Source organism: Elaeis guineensis, chromosome 5 (genome assembly GCF_000442705.2).
Source record: "Elaeis guineensis isolate ETL-2024a chromosome 5, EG11, whole genome shotgun sequence".
Taxonomy (NCBI): domain Eukaryota; kingdom Viridiplantae; phylum Streptophyta; class Magnoliopsida; order Arecales; family Arecaceae; genus Elaeis; species Elaeis guineensis.
The window spans coordinates 13169839-13191500 of record NC_025997.2 but is presented as its reverse complement, the minus strand read 5'-3'; the positions used below and the strand labels follow the sequence as shown (position 1 = coordinate 13191500).

Genomic DNA, 21662 nt, shown 5'->3' with positions numbered 1-21662 from the left:
AATAAAAACTCCAGGGCTCGACCTTTGGCGTGGAAAATACAAAAATCTGCATGTAGTTAATTAATTTTAAATCCACCTAATGCTCTAATTATTTGGACAGTGGGACCTAAACTAGCACAGTAATCGGACGATATCCGAATCTATTAATTAATTTTATAAATATAAAAAAATAATCATCATAATAATAAATTTCAATATAAAATAAATTATAAATATAATAATTTATTTATAATTTAATTAAAAAATAAAAAAATATATTAAATATTTAAAATAATAATTTAGAGCAAAATAAATTAGAACAGTAAAATTATCTAAAAATTAATAATTTATGATGTTTGAAATACAGTAGGCATTGTGTTTAAAACGAAAAAATAGAAAAAAAAAAATCCAACACAAAATTATAGAAAAAATAAAAAAATATTAAAAAATCAATAAAAATAAAGAAAATATGAAAAAAATTAAAATCAATAAAATAAAAAAAATATAGAAATAAATCTGATTATCAGGTTTAACCCAATGATGGAATGTCCATCCTCTAGGTCGGATATCTAAGATTATCCAGAGCACTGATTTTAAGCTGAAATTTGAAGACAACAATATCTTTCAGACTGAAATTAATATTTATTATATTTAATATCATATTAATATGTATACTAATATAATATTTTTATTACTATTAATATGGTAGTTATATTAATATATTAATATAATATTATATTTTATATTATATTTATATCTGTATTAATAAATATATTATTATATATTTTTTGAATCTCATTTTATAAATTTAAAACTAATTTGAACTATCTCGATAGGTGACTCGATTATGTGAACGGGAGAGATAATCCTTCTCTCCACCTATGTGATTATTGCTTAACATGAATTCTTCACTGTCGCTTCCACCACTGCTGCTAGTCATGAGAATTTGGCCACTCGTAACGACCGACGAATTCATTGGTAAGCCACCATCGATCGTGGGCTCTCTTCTGTCGAAATCTGAACCTTATCTTCCTCTACCTAGGTAATAATATCGCATTCTTGCCGTCTATTCTAATGGTCATCCAACTATCATCCCATGTCTAATCAGGATCGTCAATGTTGCCGACAACGGTGAGAAGTTGAATTCTCTATGATGGATCATTTGATGGGTTTTTGAGTTTGTCGACCTCCTCTTCTTTTTCTTTGTCTGATATTGATTCCTAGAAGGCCTGATTGAGAGTGCTCTTGGGAGAAATCCATTTGTGAGTAGAATTCGAGTTCGAGAGGCAATTTGCTGATGATGCCACGAATGAATGCTTGAGAAGCAGCTCCACCGACCACCACTCATTGGGATCTTTTCTTAAGCATTTGTCCAAGAAGTCCTTCCTCTCGTCGGAGATCCAGCTGGATAGCTCTGTCACGTCAGTGGAGAAGGCAATATGGTGGAGAGTGATGATCGGATTAAAAATTTTCGGCCATGGCGCGCGCCCATTGGCCATTTCCATGATGGTGCACTCCAACACCCACACATCGGCCGATGTCCCCTATTCCTCCCTTCTTCCTACCTCCGATGGCTATCGAACATCCACAAATTAGCCGGCATCCCCTGTTCCTCCCCTCTTCCTACCTCCAGTACCTATCGAAGTAGCTTCGCTTGCCTGATACGGAGGATCTCAGGCGGCAGAGTAGATATGGCATTGGGACTGGGAGGAGAGGAGGGCCGCCATGGGAGCTAGGATTTTGAGAGGAAAGGGATAGTGAAAATCGAAGAGCCGCTAGACGTTCCAATGATTTGGTTAAAGGTGTTCGGAAGGATGAAAGGAGGATTTGGAATACATTCGCTCCAACCGCTCGAAGCCTCCAAGCTCGAAGTCTACGGAGGAATTGGGGGAGGAATGAAGCAACTCGAGAGAGATTCGAAGAAAGAGAAGACCAAATGAAAAAAAAATAAAATATATTAAAAATGATATGTGGCGTTACGTGAGATTATACTATAATCTTAGGTGTCAATATGAAATACCATCTTTAATACATATCTATTGCTTTACAATTATTATATAAATATAGATTATGTAGATAGATATAGATATAGATAACTTGATTTAGCCTTAAGGGGCTAGTGGGTTTGTACTTAATAGATCCGTGTCAAAACCCAAAATCCAAACCCAAAACCCCATCCATCTTCTTCCTCCTTTCTTTCTCGATTACCACCCAAAACACCCTTTTGGCTAGCAATGAACCTCCTAAATCTACTGCCGATGAGGCTTGGGGCCGTCCTCAATCATCGACAGCCAGCCTGAGATCACCATCATGACCACCTATGAGCCGATGACGAGCGATTGTTCTTGATGGGAGATTGACGGAAAAGGAGGAGCCCAAAACTGATACTCCTCCCCTCTAAATCTCAGTTGAGGACTATCGAAAGAGCTTGATTGACAGGCCACCGATTGCATCGAGGACGATAGACCCTTTAAGCCACTATTGTGAGAGAGAGAGCAAAATCATCGATTTTACCGGGATCTGACAGTTCTTTCCTCTCCTCCCACCTGTTCTTCATCTTTTTTTTTTTATTTTTTTTGTGGTTGCCGATGGCTTAGCGTGGGTGGCACTGGTAGGATGGAGGTCCGGCCATTTTTATCCAATGAGGCCGCCAGCATATTCATGAAAGCCCGAATGGGAGGATAAGAGGAGACGATCGACCCTATAATCTTTCTTCTTTTTCCATTCCCAATTAGGCATTGGAGAGCACGTCGATGATATAGCAGTAGCCCAGCTCCAAGAAGTACTGATGGACCACCCAGAGCTCGTACTCTCCTTCTCCCACACCCATCGATGGGAGGAGCTCCATCACCACCTGCGCATCACATGGTTCCTCCTCTACCTCCTCTCTCCAACCGCCATCACCCTCTCCCTCCATTGTCTCTCTCTTGCTCGCTCTTTTCTTCCTAAAAGCTGCTCCTTTCCTCTTCCCTCCATCCTTTCTCCTACGAGGAGGGTCAAGTTTATTTGATTGTCGTATCGTGCAACACCACGTATCACAAGCCTGTGCTCCCATATTTTTAGAAGACACGTGGCGCATTGAGAGATTAGCCCATGGTCTGATATGTCAACACAGAATATCAGCTCCAATAGATATGTATTGCTTTACTATTATGTAAGATTTGTGTGGTGCTCCCAAGCTTTGGGAGGCTATGGGAGGAGCCGGGGTTCGTGGCTCTAGGTGTCTAAGATCGGGTTTGGGTCCTAGAAATAGGATGGAAGTTGTCTTAGGGTGGAGGTGGTGTACAGCTTCTACGGACTTGAGGTTCAGTAACGAGGATTTCGATGGGCTTGGTTGGAGCTTCGAATATCTAGAGACATAAGATGGAGCGAGAAACCAAGAGAAAAGGCTTAAGATCTGCTTCTGCTAGCAAAGGAGTCGACTCGAGCTTCAAATGAATTGACTTGGATTAGGATCGAGTCGGCTTAGATTGTGAGAGAGCTGACTCGACCAGACAAACAGAGAGTAAATTTCAGTGGCACGTTGCTGGCACACAGTTGAGTTGACTCGGGGTTCAGTCGAGTCGACTCAAAGCATTGGAGAGTCGACTCAAGTCCTGATGGAGTCGACTCCAGTTGCGAGAATAGCAGTACATGAATTTTGTATTTAGGCTAGGATTGGTCATTGATCCTAGGGCTTGAGGCTTAGATTTATGAGTTCTAAGGATGGCTAATCAAGGGTTTGGACTGAAAAACAAGTCCAAGGGATGAAAGTATGTAAGACAAGGGCTCGGTAAGTACTTTTATATATTGGGTTAGCCTAGGAAGTTTTTTGGACTCGAAATTTAGTCCATGTACACAGGTATATATATATATATGTATATTATAAACTCTAAGGGTTGACAAATAGAGGAATCAATACAGAGCTTTTTCTCCTAAATTCTCTAACCGCCTCTTCTCTCTCTCTCATGTTCTCATCCACATTCCAATCTAGGGCTTCCGCGTTCTCTTGATCTCTTCTCTATTTTTCTAGATTAACATCCAGGTTCCACGTAAGATATCAATCAACTGCTGGTATCAGAGAGGTACCAGATTACAATAATTGGTATTAGAGCTCAATTGAGCATGGAGGAGGAAGAAGAGAAGATCAAGGAGGTGTTTGCAGTAGAAAAATAGCAGGAGGATCAGGTCTAGGGCTTTCTTCGAGATTTTGTGAGGAAAGAAGAGATCTGGAGGCTGTTGTTCACAATCCCCTAGTCAGGTAATTCTCGGATCCATCTTATGTGCTGTGTTTGATTGGGTTTTTGGTCATGGAGAGCAGCGGGATGAAAATAAAATTTGAGAAGTTTGACAGAAATAGGAATTTTACCATATGGAATGTGAGGATGGAGGATCTGTTGGTATAGATGGGATTGGATTCGGCCTTGGAGGATAGGCCAGAGAAGATTGATGACAAGCAGCAAGCATTCTCAGAGAAAAGGGCATGCTTCATGATTAGCGCTTGTTTGGCGGATAAGGTGCTTTATGGTGTGTTGGAAGAGAAATCACCTCAGAATTTATGGTTGACATTATATCAGTTGCATATAAGAAAAAATATGTGCAATAAGTTGGTGCTGAAGAAGTAACTGTATAGCCTCCGGATGTAGGAAGGTGAGGATGTTGTGGGATATATTCAGTGGTTCGACCGGATGAGCATGGATTTGCTCAATATTGGGGTCGAACTTGAAGAGGAGGATAAAAGTTTGTTGCTATTGTGTTCGCTTCTCGAGAGTTTTGATCCGTTGGTGACTACGCTGCTGTATGGTAAGGAGATGCTAGTGTACGAGAAGATCGTATTAGTGCTAAGATTCAATGAGCAGTGAGAATGGATGATAAGGAGGGAGATCTTCTCGGAAGGTCTTGTGGTATCAGAGCAGTCCAAAAAAAGATAGAAGAAGGATGGACAGGTGGGATGGAGACAGTCTCAGCAGGTAGGCAGCAAGGAGGCTAGGAAGTGCTACAGATGTAGTGTAGCAGGATATTTTGAGAAGGAGTATTCGTTTAGGAAGAAAGGAGGAGAAAAGATCAACTCAAATTTCATAGGATCAATCACTGAATCAGAAGGGTAGGATGAGCTCTTAGTAGTTTCAGAGGAGTCCATGGGATGCAGTGTATCTGAGATGACTTCAAAGGGGTCTGCAGAGTGCAGAGGGTTCGAAGGGGTAGCGACGGTGTTCGAGATATAGTGGCAGACCTAGCAGGACAGCATTGGATAGTTGGCCTCGAGGGACTTAGTTACAGAGTCGAGGACTTCTACGGCATCAAGGGGACTTCGGTTTTAGGTGGAGCACCGGACAGAGGTGGCTTCATGGGTGGAGAGGGATACGGTTGCAGCGAGTGCTGATGTTGGAACGTTGCGAGCTCTCCAAAAAAGTCCAAGACAACAGTTGATGCGGTTATCGAGTAGAAGGATGCCTACAACATTCTCCAAGATGGTACAAAGGAGCAAGACAGGGTCTTCAGCGATAAAGGCGGTCATCCCACAAACCTCAAGAAGAGCTCAGGAGCTGAGGAGGATTGGCAAGGGCAAGGGTCGCACAAGGGACTGTTAGGGTGAGCATTGATAGCGGGGTGCAGGAGGACATTACTAAGTGTGCCAAGGCTTGGGCACACCAAGATGGAGATTGTAAGACTTGTGTGGTGCTCCCAAGCCTTGGGAGGCCACGGGAGGAGCCAGGGTTGGTGGCTGCAGGTGTCTAAAATCGAATTTGGGTCCTAGAACTAGAACGGAAGTTGTCCTAGGATAAAGGTGGTGCACAGCTTTCACAGACTTGAGGTTCAGTGATGAGGACTTCAATGGGCTTGGTTGGAGCTCCGGATACCTAAGGATACAAAGTGGAGTGAGAAACCAAGGAAAAGGGCTTAAGATCTGCTTCTGCCAATAGAGGAATCAACTTGGACTTCAGACGAGTCACTTGAATCAAGGTCGAGTCGACTCAGACTTTGAGAGAGCTGACTCGAATAGACAAATAAAGAGCAGATTTCAGTGGCATGCTGCTGACATGCAGTTGAGTCGATTCAGAGTTTAATCGAGTCGAATCGAAGCGCAGGAGAGTCGACTCGAGCCCTGGTGGAGTCGACTTCAGTTGCAGGAACAATAGTACATGGGTTTTCTGTTTGGGTTAGGATTGGTCATTGATCCTAGAGTTTGGGGCTTGGGTTTATGAGTTTCAAGGGTGGCTAACTAAAGATTTGGACTGGGGAACAAGTCCAAAGGATATGAGTGCTTTCATGTATTGGGTTAGCTTACGGAGTTTTTTGGGCTCAGGATTTGATCCATATATATAGGTATATATATGTATATATTGTAAACCCTAAGGGGTGACAAATAGAGGAATCAATACAGAGCTTTTTCTTCTGAATTCTCTAGCCGCATCTTCTCTTTCTCTCACATTCTCATCCATGTTCTAATCCAGGGCTTCTATGTTCTCTTGATCCTTTCTCTATTTTTTTGGATTAACATTCAAGTTTCACGTAAGATATCGATCCACCGCTGGTATCAGAGAGGTACTAGATCGCAACATATTATTACTAGCACTCAACCCCCATGATGCGGGGGTTTAATTGAGAATAATAATATCATTCTTTTATGCTATTAATATTAGTTAATCCAAAAATCAAGGATGCTATAAGATAGATTTATAGAATATATTCTATAAGTGTGAAAAATAAAATATAAATTATTTGAAAAAAAAGAGAAAAGCTTTGGTTTTTTTGAATTTTATTTTGACAATTCTAACACATGAATTTGCAGCATAAAAATTAGAAGTAAGAGGAGAAAAAAATAAGAACTCTTCAAAAAAAAATAGAAAATAGAAAGTTAGTCAGTCTAGTAAAAAAAAGAGAGATAAAGAAAAGAATGAAACAGGCTTTGATCTATGATAGCTTTTGAAGTACTAAATTTGACATATTTCAAAGAAAAAGAACATATACATATACAACATGGCTATTGACACTACTCAACTGAATTTATTGGAAGATGACTTTAAAGAAGAAATTATCCGTGAATATGATTAAAGTTCTATATTTCCCTAAAGCCTCAATCATTCTTCTATATTGGTTATAGACTGCCAAGCCTACCATGTCCTACTTGTCCAGTCTTAGCATGATGCAATACAATAGCAAATCTTATACTCCTACTTAAGAAGTGAGTTGAAATATTATGCACCACTCCCTCGCATGAAGAGATTTGAATATATTTTATCTGATTACTAAAACATGAAATAAAACAATAGACATCAAAGTTAACTATCATCAATAGCAATCTTTTTTCTGTGATACAATTGATAACGATTAGTTCTTAATCAGTATGACATTTAATCTAACTAATACAAATTAGTTACATAATTGGCATGAATTCCAACATAATGATGGCATGGATTAATTATTCACAGGTCGAAAGATGTAAGGTTTAATCAGCAAATCAATGTCATAAACTATCTAAACTGTTCGTGTAACACATTTGTTCAATAACTTATTTTTAGAACTGAATGTATGCAATAAAGGATGATCCTTCTAAATTAATCATAGTTCAAAAAAAAAATTCATGATTTTAGATAACTTATTGAGAACCAGTTACTTGCCTATGAATCATCCTTTAAACAGCCTTCACCTCTATATTTAAATAAAGATCTCAAAGGAATCTCCAAGATACGCATATTTTTTCTCCCGCACGCTCCTTCTCATTTGTTTCAGAGATCTAACTTGAGTATTGGAGGATCCCATCGGAGCCAACTCCGATCAAATCATGTCTTACAGATCTTGTTGCACTCACAGATCCTACTTGACTCCAACCATCTCAATCAAGATCAGAGATCTACCGCAATAATACTTATAGATGAAAGCCCAATTATATTGTATTTGTCCACAGACCCACTTGAATTTCTGATTCGTTCCTTTAAAAACTTTCATAGGTTAAAAGCACTGAGTTCATGCAAAAGAAGAAACCTTTCACTTAAGCCTATGCATTCAGTCATGACTGTGAGATTTTCTTTTCTTTTACTGTGATCCTATCAAAAAACTAAATTAAAAATTTATGAGAAATCATATAAAATTGGAACCATACATTTCTTCCATGCTTTTTGTCACATCCCAATTTCTTTAAACTAAAAGGGAGATCATAAAACCAAAAGATAATAAAATAAGTATGATGGTAAAATATAAGCTTTCCAAAGATCCAGGACAGGCATTATATGCATTAGAAGGTTTATTTTAACCTTTCTTTTTGGTAAATGGAAGATCTTTGTTCAAATGGTCCAGATCGACAAAATCTGATTGCAATAAATGGTGACGTATGGTATACAGGATGGAAGGTATGGTGGGACTAGACGGGCAGAGAGGCATGCATTCGCCGTTCTTTGCTGGCTTCCTTCAGCAACATCACTTTGTTCGAGGCTCTCTCGGTGTCTCCAAGTCCGCGGTCGAGACTATCAAGATCAGTGGCTATTAACAGCTTGGTGGTCTCCAAGTCGACGGTGGTGGCGAGGATAGGGACCAATCGAGGAGATCGTAAGGATCCAAATTCGAATCCATAGGTGACCAGGCTTCGGGGGCTAATGACTGGTGATGCCACGAGTCCTGAACTCTTTTTCCTTTATTTTTTTTATAATTTTCCTCTCCTTCGTCGAGGATGATGACCATCCTCACCTCCCCTCCAGTGCTTGGATGCCTTCGCACCCCCAGCACTCTCTCTTCTCTGACCCTAGTCCCTGATGGACTGAATCGGAGAAAGTGAAGAGGCTCCAGAACCTATGCTCTACCATCGGCTCTGGCTGTGAGGTGGACGGTGGGAAGGGGCGAGGGAGGTGGGTGAGCATGGGACGGAGGTTCTCGAGCCTCTCAAAGCTGGTGGCAATGCCGCAAAAGGCGTGCTGGTGGGCATGGGGGAAGTGTGTGGTGGAGATCCGTGATTCGACGAAGGAGGTGGGAGCGGGCAAGCGGCCCTAGGAAAAAATAGACAGGATCGGGCGAGCGAGCTTGGGAAAAAAAACTAAATGTAACACATGGTATATTGTGAGATTATTCCACAATCTGACGTGTCAACATGAAATCTCACATCTAAAATCTGCTGATTATTTTACTTATATTATATAGATATAGATGCCCCCAGTTCTTTACTTCAGATGGGATCTGGGTGTAAAGAGGCCCTCAAGCTAAAATGGCATCCAAATTTTGAATTACGATGCCGGAGGCTACGACGGATAAGAGAGGAATGAGATGGTGGTACCTGAGATTGGAGTGGGTGGAGCCTCATGGAAGAGGATTAGGTTGGGATAACTGAAAAATTAGAAAATATAGAGGTGAAAATAGTATAGAAATTATCCGTCCGAATATGTTTTCATATTCAAATCAATCTGGATATGAAAAAAAATTTATAGATCCGACTAATATCTATATTCGTATCCATATCCATAAAAAAAAATGGATATGGATATGGATAGATAACTATCGGATTCGTACCCAAATATCCGAATCTACATATAATTTTATATAATACCTATTAATTTTTAAAGAAAATATACAACCATATAAATATGCTATTAACTCAGCATATCATCAATTTAGTAATATCTTTGATTCTATAATCATAAAATTTAATTATCTAAATTATATCCGTCATTATATCCATACTTTCAGTATTCGAATTGTATCCGTATTCGTTTAAAATAAATATAAATATAAATTTTTGTATCCGAATGATATTCATATCTGTATTTATATTTATCAAATAAAATAAATATGGATATGGATATGCTGGTATCCAATCCATATCTGATTCAGTTTTAGTCCTAAGAAAATATCATGTATTGTTTTGGGGAGATAAAATTATGGTGTGCCACTCTCCTACTAAAAAAAACAAGACTAAATTATGCAAGATACAGTGAATTTGGAAAATATCAAAAGGGAAGGTACTTTTCATGTTTCTTGTATTTTATCGTGCAAGAGAGACTTCAGAAGCCATGACAAGCAAATTATATGGGAGCTTTCCACAGTTTCAGTGCATGTTTATATGTGAATCCTTTGGCTTCTTTTTCCACTATTTCAATGGATGCTTATATTTGAGTTTTACATCACCAGAAGTTCATTCTTTTTTTTATTGTTCTTCAGGTTATAATAGATAGAAATTATATAAATGTTTTCCAATTCGAATCTGTTTGATTTAAGAGTAGTTTGATTAATGCCGGGTTTGTTGATGATTATGCCATCATTTCAAGTGCAACTTGAAATTGATTTCTACAGCTAGGTTGTAATAACTAGGGCCCGTACGTGTCTGCTACAAATTGTGTCGCAAGATTGTTCATGTCTATCACATCAGATGGTGTACATGCGACACCTGTCAATTCGAGCATGCCAACGGCCTACATTTACTGAATGGTACTGATAGACCCAGTTTGTGATGATCACATCATTCGGTCCAAAAACAATGAACGGAACAAATCAAATTTGAGTTATGGTTCCCTTGTTTTTTGTTAAAAAAAAAAAAAAAAAAAACAGCTAGATCGCTCAACGAAAAGGTTGCCCTCACCCACGACGCCGAGATATCGTCTAATTCTTAAGAGTAGTTTGATTTAGACCACTGAATGATTCGATCTTGACTGAATTAGAGTGTCCTGCAAACACATGTTTACCGATTAAATTAAAATCTCAGCCACACCGATTTTCATATCTTTCACATTGATGGGCATAATATCTAAATCAGCATCAAGTACTGAAATTTCATAACTAGGGTCCCTCAAATTGGTTTCCTTAGACATTGTTCTCTATTTTTCTTCTATTGAAATAGTTTCATAATTGACAGGTTGTGTGGCTAGCTGAAATTGGTCAAAAAATTTCTGATGTGCAATTTTTTTCCTTAACCCTAAATTAAGGTCGTTTTGTATGATGTGAACATATTCATCCTCTTTTAAAGATTCATAGCATCTACTCTGTGTCCTTTTAACCTCATCATATATTTGTCAATCAATTTACTTGGTTGTCATGTCAATTTAGCTAAATTGGCTATGGACACTTCAGGTTCAATTCTATAAAATTGGGCATGATGTTAGCTTTCTAACTTTTGCCAAGAATGCATATAATTCGTGGTAGATTGACATGCTAAATAAAGACACAGCCTAAAAGAGAATTTGCAAACAAACTTAAGACAATCATTACTGTCAGCCTCTCCCTGTTGGACAGAAAATCTTCCTATGTGTTCCATTGTTGATACTCCATCATTACATGAGGATATAGAGAATTCAGGTCCTTTGTATCGTTAGAGAAACTAGGCTTGATCATACCATTTTGGGTAAGGCTGGAAATGAGCTTGGGCTTGCCCAACTGTGGATCAGGCTTTGGACTAGGTCCCATTAAAATTAGATCGGATCTAAATAGTTGTTGAGAATCGGGTACTACTGACCATCTATGGTCACCGCTTGCATGCAATATATCAAGAAATGTCCAATCTGTCAGATACACTCGCATCTGTCGCATGTGCCGACCAAACCATCCCATTAAACCTTATTGGCCATTCCAATGTTGGGGATTGGACCTAATCGGAGAAAAAATAAGCCTTTAAGTTGGGTCACATATGGATCATTACCGCGACCGAATACTTTACAAAGTGGGTGGACTCAAATATAGAGCTCATTTCATTTTTGGGCTGGGCTCAGGCCTATTATTGGCCTAGATCGAGCTCAACTGCAAGTCTGAGCCCGAGTCCAAGCCCAATTGCAAGCTTAGGATCGCCTAACTACTGTCATTGAAGTGTTGAAACATGTTGGCATCGATCGACCATTCAATCTCTAGGTGAAGGAGGGGCTTGATATCGTTAATGGCACTACTATCGAGATGGTGGTGGTAGCAACGATGTGCTATAATACCAATATTTTGGCTGCACTCTTAGTAATTTTGTCAGCTATATTTTACGAGGCAATGCAAGGGAAGTCGAAAATTGCTAACTTGCTGACCCATGAGTTCAATCACCATCCAGACCAGATTGAGTCGGTAGCTATCATAGAGTACCTCCTTGACGACAACGACTACATGAAGGAGGCCCGGCTCCGACATGAGAGGGAACCATTGAAGAAACTGAAGCAAGACCGCTATGCTCTCTGGACCTCCCCAATCCCCACATTAGCTGTGGTGGCAGATCAAAGTAATTTGAATGGTGAACCACTCGATCGAGCAGGAGATCAACTCCATCAACAACAACCCCTTGATTGATGTCGCCTATGACATCGCCCTCCACGGCGGCAACTTCTAGGTGACCTGAAAGAGAGATGGAGCTATGGAAGTTTCAAGAGAGAGAGAGAGTGAGAGAGGAAGGAGAGATAAACAAAGGGAGAAGAAGGGGGTTTAGGCTGGGTCTTGAGCTGGCCCGATTAGGTTTGAGCCAACTTAAATTTAGGCTTGGATTTTAAATTTTAAAATATTTTCGGACCGAAGCCCAGCTTGAAGCTCGAAAAAATATTTCAGGCCTGTCTCTAGTAGGAGTGTAGGCCGGCCGGGTCCAGCCCATTTTCAGCCCTAATTCGGAGTATGGTTTTTTATAAATTGGCCTCATGATAGGCCGACACATGAAAGCAAGTTGCTGCCTAATCAAGTTTGTTAACTAGACCAGATTCCATGGGCAAAACTGATTCTGATGTAGCACATGTTGCTCACGTGGGCCGCGTTGGTTTGGCCCAAACAAAGGATCCTAGCATGTGTCAAGAGCACCAATATCCATTTGATTTGGGCCACCATCCCATTCCCATATCTGAGGCATGAATCCCAATACTTGAGGCAACTACTTGAGATGGAGCTTGTGATTTAATAGGAACCCTGTTATTTTGTATATATGCCTTGGTGCCCAAAGATTCGCCTACACCCCTTTGTCACATGACATCAGTTTTGGAAGATCCGGCCATTTTGATATCTTTGTGCTGGGAAATTGTAAATCTTGGATGGTTGAGGACTGTTTTCAAGAATTTGCATATACGGGACATGTTGCAAGATATCACATCGTAAGTTACGGTTAGGCAGCACGAACACTTCAAAATATCACATCGTAATTCCAAATGGCATCCGAATTTTGAATTACGATGGTGGAGGTTGCGAGGGACGAGAGAGGAATGAGATGGTGGTACTGGAGATGGGAGTGGGTGGAGCCTTGGGGAACAGGATTCGGTAGGGATAAATGAAATTTTATAATATATTGCTTAGGGGAGATGAAATTATGGTGTGCCACTCTCTCTCTCTCTTACCCCCCCAAAAAAAAGAGAGTAAAATATGCAGCATAGAATGAACTTGGAAAATATCAAAAGAGAACTTACTTTTCATCTTTCTTAAATTATGTTGTGCAAGAGAGACTTTACAAGCTATGACAAGAAAATTATCTGAGAGTTTTCAACAATTTCAATGCATGTTTACATGTGAATTGATTGGTTTCTTTTTCCACAGTTTCAGTGTATATATATGATTTTTACATTACCAGAAGTTCATTCTTGGTTTCTTGTTCTTCACGTTATAATAGATAGAAATGATATAAATATTTTCCAATTTGGATCTCTTTAACTAAATTAAGGGTAGTTTGATTAATGCAGGATCTGTTGATTCTGCTAACGTTTTCTGGAAATTGATTTCCAGAGGTAGGTCATAATGTGTCTGAAAGCTTGCAAACTAATTATCCTTTCTTCTCATCTTTGTAGGTAATGGCTATGTTTCCTCATCCAAAGTTAACTGTTTTGTTGGAAAGTATGTGGTATACATCCTTAATGCTTCCTTAAAAATGAATTTTGGCCTCCAGTCGTATCATTTGATGATTGCAGTAATTTCTATGGCTGCTGGGAAAGCACAGTTTGCCTGTTGTTTCATACAAGTAGTGGCATCATTCAATCTAAATTGATGAAGCCTATGGAGAGTAACTGCAATTTTCACCACTGCTAATGTGATACTAGCTTCGCTTAGCTTTCCATGTTTATAGAATCTTAGTGTATGATTATTTTGAATCTGGGTAAAGAAGCTGGATGTGGATCTGCATGTCCCAAAGAAATGGAGAGTCAGAAATATAATATGTACTCTTTTTTTTTTGTAAAACGCAAGATGATGGCACTTAATTCTTAAAATTTCTACATGATTTGTGATGGAACAGTTCCTGCTTCTTAGATTCTTATGTTTCATTTCTAAAGCTACCGATAGTCTAACATCCATACATCATCAGTGGCTTTCATTGGTGGACTATGGCAAGGATATATGGTCGTGACATCATACATACTTATTTTTCCGTTCTAAGTTGATATTTTTTTGAACCTTTATCTTTTTATGCAGAATTTTTTATGCACTGTCCGTGATGCAAAACCGCATGCACCGTTCGTAGTGATTGATTTATGTGCGAAGTTGGAATATGATGTGCAAAAGAAATATATATTTTTTTCATCAGCTCCATGTAGAAATCAATCATCACGGATGGTATATGCGACTCTGCACCTTCCGTGCACCTCCCACAGGGAACAAAAAATTTCACATCTTTTTGTGTATGCACTAGCTTTATTTTTAGGCCATACATCATCTGTTGCATTTATTACCATTCATTGCCACATGCTTTTCTAACCTCAATCATTTTTCTTCCTAATTAAGTGGGAGTTCCACTGATTTGTCAACATTAGGAAGATGTGCAAACTAGTATCAAACACAGGTGACCCTTGTTTGGCTTCGATGCTGTGTGGCAAAGAGGAACCAATGTTAGTTTTCCAAGTAAATGGTTGTTCATTCCTCCATTAATGTTTGACTTTAATTCATGTTCTTTGGATTTATAGGAGCTCGAGTCAAGCCTGTAGAAATTGCATCTACCTTTAAAAGTGCTGGTTGCAATATGGAAGGTCTTGCATGATGTAAACTATTGCAACGAAATAAGCAGTCCCCGAAGTTGGCATAAACGTATATGGCACACTAGGATTTGTACCAGGACTAAAGTGCAAAGAAACACTACTATGATGGTATAGGAGATTGGTGTAGAAAGGTGTTATATGTTTGATTTTCAATGCCCTATGCATTGGAACCTTGGCACCCCATATCTTTGAACAGTTCTTGCATATGCCAAGTAACCACCTGCCAAGTAACCACTAAAAAAAAGGTATCCAAGTATATGAGGCTGCCGCCACTGGAGGATCTGGGAGGGTCAGAGTGATCCATACAAAATTTCCTTGTTTTAGTACTTTGTAGTGGGTTGGATTCATCCTGCCAATGCTGTTTTATAGATTTCATGTACTGAGTTGGAAGTTACCTCTTTATTTGAAGCCATGTAGAATTTTTTTCTATTCTTCATGAGATTTCTACCTTTTTCTAAGGCGATAAAACATTAACTTCTCAAATCCCTCATCTGGTAATAGTGCTCTATTTCATGAGCTCTCTTTCAAAATATAATTATATATCTATTCGATATCTTATAATATTTTAGCAGCAAAGCTGATTACAATCTCGCTTCCCACTGTCACAGAGAAGTACATGAAAAGAAAAGCATTCATGGGCGGGTGACCAACCTTTGGTTCACCTCAGCCATTTGTCCTCCCCATTAACACAACCCCATGGGACTCCCTAAGAGCTAGAAAGACCTCTCACACCACCCCTTGGATAGTGTCCTCCTCTGCCACCATATACAAGGCCAGGAAGAGAAGGTCAATCATAAGAAAACAAGAAATAAAAAAGGAAAAGACTCAGCGGGACAAAGTAGGGCCATATCAAAAGAGAACCCCACCGTGAGACAATAGTATACGTAGACTTCAGTCACTCCACCAGACTGATACTAAGGTCAGAGGGAATTCGTTGTTGGCTTAATTAGAGGCTCAAAGCTGCCCACCAGAGTAGGTCTGGCCGAAGCTCCAGTTGTTAGGGGCGACGTCCATGGAGGTAACAGTGCGGCCATCGCTGGTGGTGACTTGGAAGGAGAGGGACTGGCCATTGAGGTAGCTGTTGCTCTGCCAGTTCTGGCCCCAGTTGCGGCTCATTGGCTGCCACCCAGTCTGGGATCCCTTTATAGACACTGCCGTCACGTCCCCAGCCCCACCTACATTGGAGATCAGCACCAGGTTGAAGTAAGAGTGACCATTAATGGTGAACCTGATTCCCCCGTTCTTCACACAGGGTACCCTGCAAGATGAAAAAAGGTTGCCTTTTGTTTCAGAACTTCAGTATTTTAGATCCCAGAGAGAGCGACAGGAAGGTTGCTTGTGACTTATATGGAGTGTGTTCGCCTATAATGAAATAAAGACTTTTTGTTTGAAGAAAAGGGAGAGGGGATTCTGTTTTAATAAAGGATCTCTTTCAAAAGGAAGAAGATTATAATGTTTCATTTCAAGCCTCTGCTTTTGAATGTTCTCTTAAGTTGGATGCCACTGCTACTGGAATCAGAAAGGTTCTCTACGAGTTGCTTTTGGGGTCCCAGTGATGCAGGAAACCATTGAAAAACATATTTGTGCTATGTAATTCAAGCTGATATCAAAACATTTTAAAAGAAAAAAGACAGAGAAAGAGCAGCAAAGGGAACAAGGCTTCTAGGTGCAAGGAGTCAAACTTAGAAAAGTTTGTGGTATTGAGTTTAAAAATATTTAGGAAACCGGTTCTGTTGGATGTGGGAGTTTCTAAAGATTGGAGGCAAGAAGCTAGAGCTACGAGGAATACGGATAATGTGTCTGCAGATCCAAGGTGCAGTATAAATCCCCTGTTTCGTTTCACCAGGAGTTACTTTTAACGGTATAATCAGAGCTATAAGATGATCGAGTTGCTGATGGAAGTGTTTACCTTCTGTATTGAACAGGGACAATGCCTGCTTTGTACTGAGCAATACGCTGGAAAACTGGCTGAGAGAGATCAAAGTGCTGCAGGGGAGGGTTGCACCACCCTCCATTATCGTTTGGAAGAGCATTGTTTGGTGGGCAGAAGTTTGTTGCAGTGACAATTATAGATCCCGGGAGACACCAGCTCCCATCATTCGAACATTTGATCTCGAAGCAAGCTCCACAGCTCAGTCCACTGTTGAACAGAGCAGTGCTCAATGCTGCTGTGTTTGTCCCATATCCTTGACTGTAGAGATTTCCATACCCACAAGCCCCTCCTGGAGGAAAGGAAAGAGTTAATGAGTTGAAGAGAAGTAGTCATAGCATTTGGGAATTTACTGGGTGGACTCTGCGCTTACCCATTGTCCCAGAAGCATCACCACCTCCATAAAAGGTAGCATGTGCATCAGACCACCCACTACCATATCCATGAACGGCTCCGAAGATGGTGAGAAGGGAAACTAGGGAGAGGGCAATAAACTCCATTTCCCTGCAGCAAAAAAGGCATCATAGAAATGAGTGGGGATTTAAAAGAAGTAGAGGCTTTTAGAGCAAAGCAGGGTGGAAGCTTGTGCTTACAGAGGGGTTGAAATGAGAGCCTAACTTCCCAAAAGAAAAGAATGAGAGAGGATGAGGAAGGTGTGAGGAAGGAGAGGTGTATTTATAGACATGGATGGAGGGAGCTGAAAGGAAAGGAACAGATAAAGCAGAGCAAATTGACCAGTGGAAGAACAGTATCCTAACAACTAACTGAAACTAGATTGCTCAGACTCCAATAATAGAAAACACAAATTTCTTTTGCCTTGTTTAGGTAGCCTTTCATCACCATCCTGACTATGATCTACTGTTCATTTTAAGCTAAATTTGGTGTGAGGGTAAATAAAGTGGTGAACAATAATAGGTCCTTCACTTACTAAATTGTATTTAATTGAGTTGATAAAGTGTAACACATAAAATAAGAGAAAGTAATTGAACCTTTCCGTTTTTCCAACTAAATTCTATGAATCTTATCCTCTGCAGATAAAATTGGGTGCTGTCAAACACTTGTGGGGACCTTCTGGAGAACAGCATTGGCACACCATAGACCTTTAAAATGTGTAAAGCCGACTAGAGGCAGTCATCTTAGTAATTCCTCTTTTTGGGCTGCTGTTTGTCAGATGATAAAAAGTCAAAAAAAAAAGGTGAATTTTTCTGATCTTTTCCTATAACTCTTTCAAAAAGATGACAGCTTACTGATTGTTATGATACCAAACTTTCTTAACTTTATTAGGAACGGCTTATAAAGTCAGTTAGCCATGATGCCCAATCCTGTTTTGGCTTTTGATTTAAGTACAGAATCTCAGTTCAGTAGTTCATAATAATTGGCTTCTAGCTTTACAAGTACGCGGTTTGTGTATGAAACTATTCTATTTAGCTTTATCTATTAAACTTCTTTGGGGGCCTTCTTATTTAATATCCATCTGATGCTTCCATGCACATGGGTTGTAGGCTTCTACTTTGATGTCAAGTCCTAATTTATGTTCCTTAGGCCATCCCTGTTGAGAATTGATGTCTTGACTTTTAGAACCTACTGCTGGAATAAAAAATCATGCTAAGAATTTAAAAATTATCATTAGACAACCTCCTAAGCTCAAATTCAGGATCTAAAAAGTTTGATTTGAGTGTGCTGCATGTGGCAAACCAAGTTCCATTAAAAGGAATAGAATAGAACTAGCCTTTTGATATAGCTTCTCATACAATTCCTCCTCCCCTTCTCTTGGCAATTTAGTGCCTCTCTTTTTCTGAACTCTTAGCTGTATCCTTCTCATTATCCTGTGCGTGTTCATGAAGCAGATACATTAAGTATGTAGGAGCTTTAGACTTTACAGCTTATTGAACCCTAAGTACTGAGGACCTTGTGATCTAACTGACCATTTTGCAAAAGTTCTTGATGACATTTCTTTATCATATTAATTTAGGATTTCTTATTGGGCTTTGAGTTTTGGCTCATATCACAATGTATGATTTACGTAGCTTCTAATATCTTTTTCTCTGTTACCATGTTTTGGGCGATTCCTTCCCTTTCCCAAGGTGAAGATATTAAATAGAAACTTAGACCTTTCTCCGTTCAACTTCCATAACAACCGTTCAAAAAATAAACAAATCTTGGTTGTCACCCACCATTCAAATGCCAACATTTGGTCAGAAGGTTACTAGAGATTAAGATAAATACCAATCTCTACTATCACATAATAAATAGTATTGCTCATTAATGTCATGATCAGAGAACCAGTCCAAGAGTCACCCACAGTTTGCAGGGGAGATGGCGGTGCAATTCTTTAGTGTGAGCAACTTATGCCCGATTCTCCGCTGCTAATAATTTTAAGATTACATTGTTGAAATTAACTTATACTTACTGTACAAGGGTTTTAGTTGAAACATTGAGTTTAGAAAGGTGATAATTCCGAACACATATGAATGCCATAATTTGAACCAACAAATTTTATTACTAAAGACTACATCTTTTGTCAGTATCAGCTATCTATCATTCATGTTATTTGGATCTTCTTTATCAGTAATCTCTCTCTCTCTCTTTTTTTTTTTTTTAATTTTTATTTTGAGCCTCGAATACTTAACTGAGTCTTCTGAGATCTTTATAGCATATACATTGTCTCGTGCATTTTTCACAGTGTCATCAGTGCCTAAGTGTAATTTCTTTCTTAATATAGTTATTTACTCAATTTGTTTTGTTGTTTGACGACATATTGTCTTTCCATTTTCATTTCTTTCACATCCATCTGATATGTTGGGACACTTCTAATGTCTATAGCATAGTCCAACTATGATCTATAAAATCTTCTTTGGAATCTTTTTAGCCTTTTACCACTGATATTAGATATGAATTCTTCTCCATTACCCCCTATATTAATTCTAAGATCTGAAAGACTACAGAATCTGATCTGATGCATATGTGTAAAATTTAGACCATCAATGATAGTTGCGTGTCTTCTTTTCCTTTTGTCTTCTAACAACAATTTAGTCGGTGGTTATTTCATATTATTTGAATGATGAATTGTAGATTCCTTATCATCTAGTCCCAAGTTCCAAGAATACTGAACTGGTGGTTCTCACGCATGAAAGTATTGCATGTTACACTAACTTCCAACGTATAGAATATTTTCGATGCATGGTTCTTCTGGATATGAATAAGCCCAAGAAAACCGATCTATCCATGAGCATTAATAAAAAAACAGAAGCGGCCTCAGTCCAAGAGAGGCTGCACATGGGATCACATGGCAACTTGGTAAAGATGAGAGCAGTTCGAAAAGGAAAGCATAGCCCACTAACTTATTCTTCTTCCGGATTGCAGTTCTTTGACTTCTCTCTCCAGTCTCCCCCCAAAACTATATTCCATCCCATGCTCGGTATTTTTCTACCACCGGCCACTCTTTTCATATTCTTATCTTCCACTCTGACACGAGACTATTTGCAAGAGCACACATGGGCCATATTGACGCCGACCCACTTGGCTAACCCATGTGCAGTCCAGTGGAAGAAACGAATCTCCGGCCAACTATGTGGTGTGGTGTGCCCATACATTGAATCCCACTAGCTCTGTTGAGATGGATGGATGGATGGAGTGAGCCAACGCTGATGGTTGTCCTCTAATGACCACTAGTGTTATTGACACTAATTAACCTAGCAATTGGACTTGGCATGGCCCAATCTCATTCTGTTACTGGCTTGGGGAAAGGAAATTAAATAGCCGAGTGATTCAGAAACTTTGGATGCAATTTAGGGTTTTCGGTCTTGCAAGCTTGTTAGCTCTTGCATTACACCACATGTGCTATGTGTTCTGCGGTTCTTCATCACAAAGCAGAGAAAGGTGCGACATTGAATGGGTAGATCGATTATGTAGGAAGTTGTGATTTTTGGTGTTGCTATGCGTAAGTGTAGAGTACGGATTCTTTTTGATGCAATTTTTATATTGTAGATTTCGGTACCATCGTGGATAACTGTCATGTCATTCATTTCGAAGACAGATGGCTCTCGTTTATTCCGAAGAGATGGCACTTCTGAATATGATACACATCATATTGCAAAGATGAATAAGGGCCGTCTGTCTCCAAGATGCATGACGTAGCGGCTATCCACGATGGTACCATATTTTGAAGTGCAAAATTCTAACTATAGAGAATCTCATTAAAATGATACGATCCCTAATTCCATAATGGTGTGCCAAGCAAGTATTTACAGAATAATTGTAAACAAACAAACAATCCCCCAAAACCATTGATAAACATGGTTACACAACAGTTTTTTAGACGGTAAGCCTGTTCTGGATGGATTGTCCGTGCCGGTTGCTCGTTATTTTAAAAGTTCTCTTTCAAAGAAGGCCAGCTGGCCATGTCACCTCAAGGGCCATTCTTGGACATAGACTGCTTCTCTTGGACAATGGCTTACCTTCTGCTCATTGGTGCATCTAGATTTGCAAACCAAACTTTATGCGCATAGTGATGCGTACACAGGAATATTTGGCGCAAGTATGAAGAGCCATGCAACCACACCCAGACCTGGCACCAAAAAAAGAATGTTGCACCTCTGGTCGGCCACATGGCATTAGGAGATTGGTGCAATTCATGAGATCCATGCGATACTAAATTATGCAATCGCCGCAAAGAAGGCTAAATTTCTCATGTTGCATGGTTGGTTAGTTCTGAGCAGATTTTCTTCTGGTGCCAACTTTTGGGCCTCATAACAATTTTCTATCAAATGAAGATAGGCAACAGTGTGTAAGATTCCCATGCCCATTATGCAACTGTGTGCAATTTGCAACATTAAGTACCAGCTAACCTTTCTTTGTCAATGATCCAAGAAGCAGCTGGTACTCAAACC

General features: G+C 39.5%; 2 protein-coding genes across 2 annotated transcripts; one reads left to right on the top strand and one right to left on the bottom strand.

The window, feature by feature from the left end:
- The first annotated feature begins 11823 nt into the window (after positions 1-11823).
- On the top strand, positions 11824-14845 carry LOC140857934 (phenylalanine ammonia-lyase class 1-like). Its single transcript, XM_073257346.1, has 3 exons — positions 11824-12130; positions 13560-13604; positions 14772-14845. The coding sequence occupies exons 1-3, from the start codon at positions 11824-11826 to the stop codon at positions 14843-14845; spliced, it is 426 nt and encodes a 141-aa protein (XP_073113447.1).
- Positions 14846-15358: 513 nt separating this feature from the next.
- LOC105044913 (expansin-A10) lies at positions 15359-17504 on the bottom strand. The gene is made up of 4 exons (XM_010923000.4): positions 17367-17504; positions 17147-17277; positions 16753-17065; positions 15359-16101 (listed from the first exon to the last, which is right to left on the bottom strand). The coding sequence occupies exons 2-4, from the start codon at positions 17271-17273 to the stop codon at positions 15798-15800; spliced, it is 744 nt and encodes a 247-aa protein (XP_010921302.2). The 5' UTR covers positions 17274-17277; positions 17367-17504; the 3' UTR covers positions 15359-15797.
- Positions 17505-21662: the final 4158 nt, after the last annotated feature.

Coding starts and splice junctions, on each gene's coding strand:
- LOC105044913 (XM_010923000.4), bottom strand. CDS start 17,273: ATGGAGTTTATTGCCCTCTCCCTAGTTTCCCTTCTCACCATCTTCGGA. Junction 17,066..17,146: donor TGATGCTTCTGGGACAATGG/GTAAGCGCAGAG, acceptor CCTTTCCTCCAG/GAGGGGCTTGTGGGTATGGA. Junction 16,102..16,752: donor GTCCCTGTTCAATACAGAAG/GTAAACACTTCC, acceptor TTCATCTTGCAG/GGTACCCTGTGTGAAGAACG.
- LOC140857934 (XM_073257346.1), top strand. CDS start 11,824: ATGGTGGTGGTAGCAACGATGTGCTATAATACCAATATTTTGGCTGCA. Junction 12,131..13,559: donor AGCTGTGGTGGCAGATCAAA/GTAATTTGAATG, acceptor TGATTAATGCAG/GATCTGTTGATTCTGCTAAC. Junction 13,605..14,771: donor CTGGAAATTGATTTCCAGAG/GTAGGTCATAAT, acceptor TTGGATTTATAG/GAGCTCGAGTCAAGCCTGTA.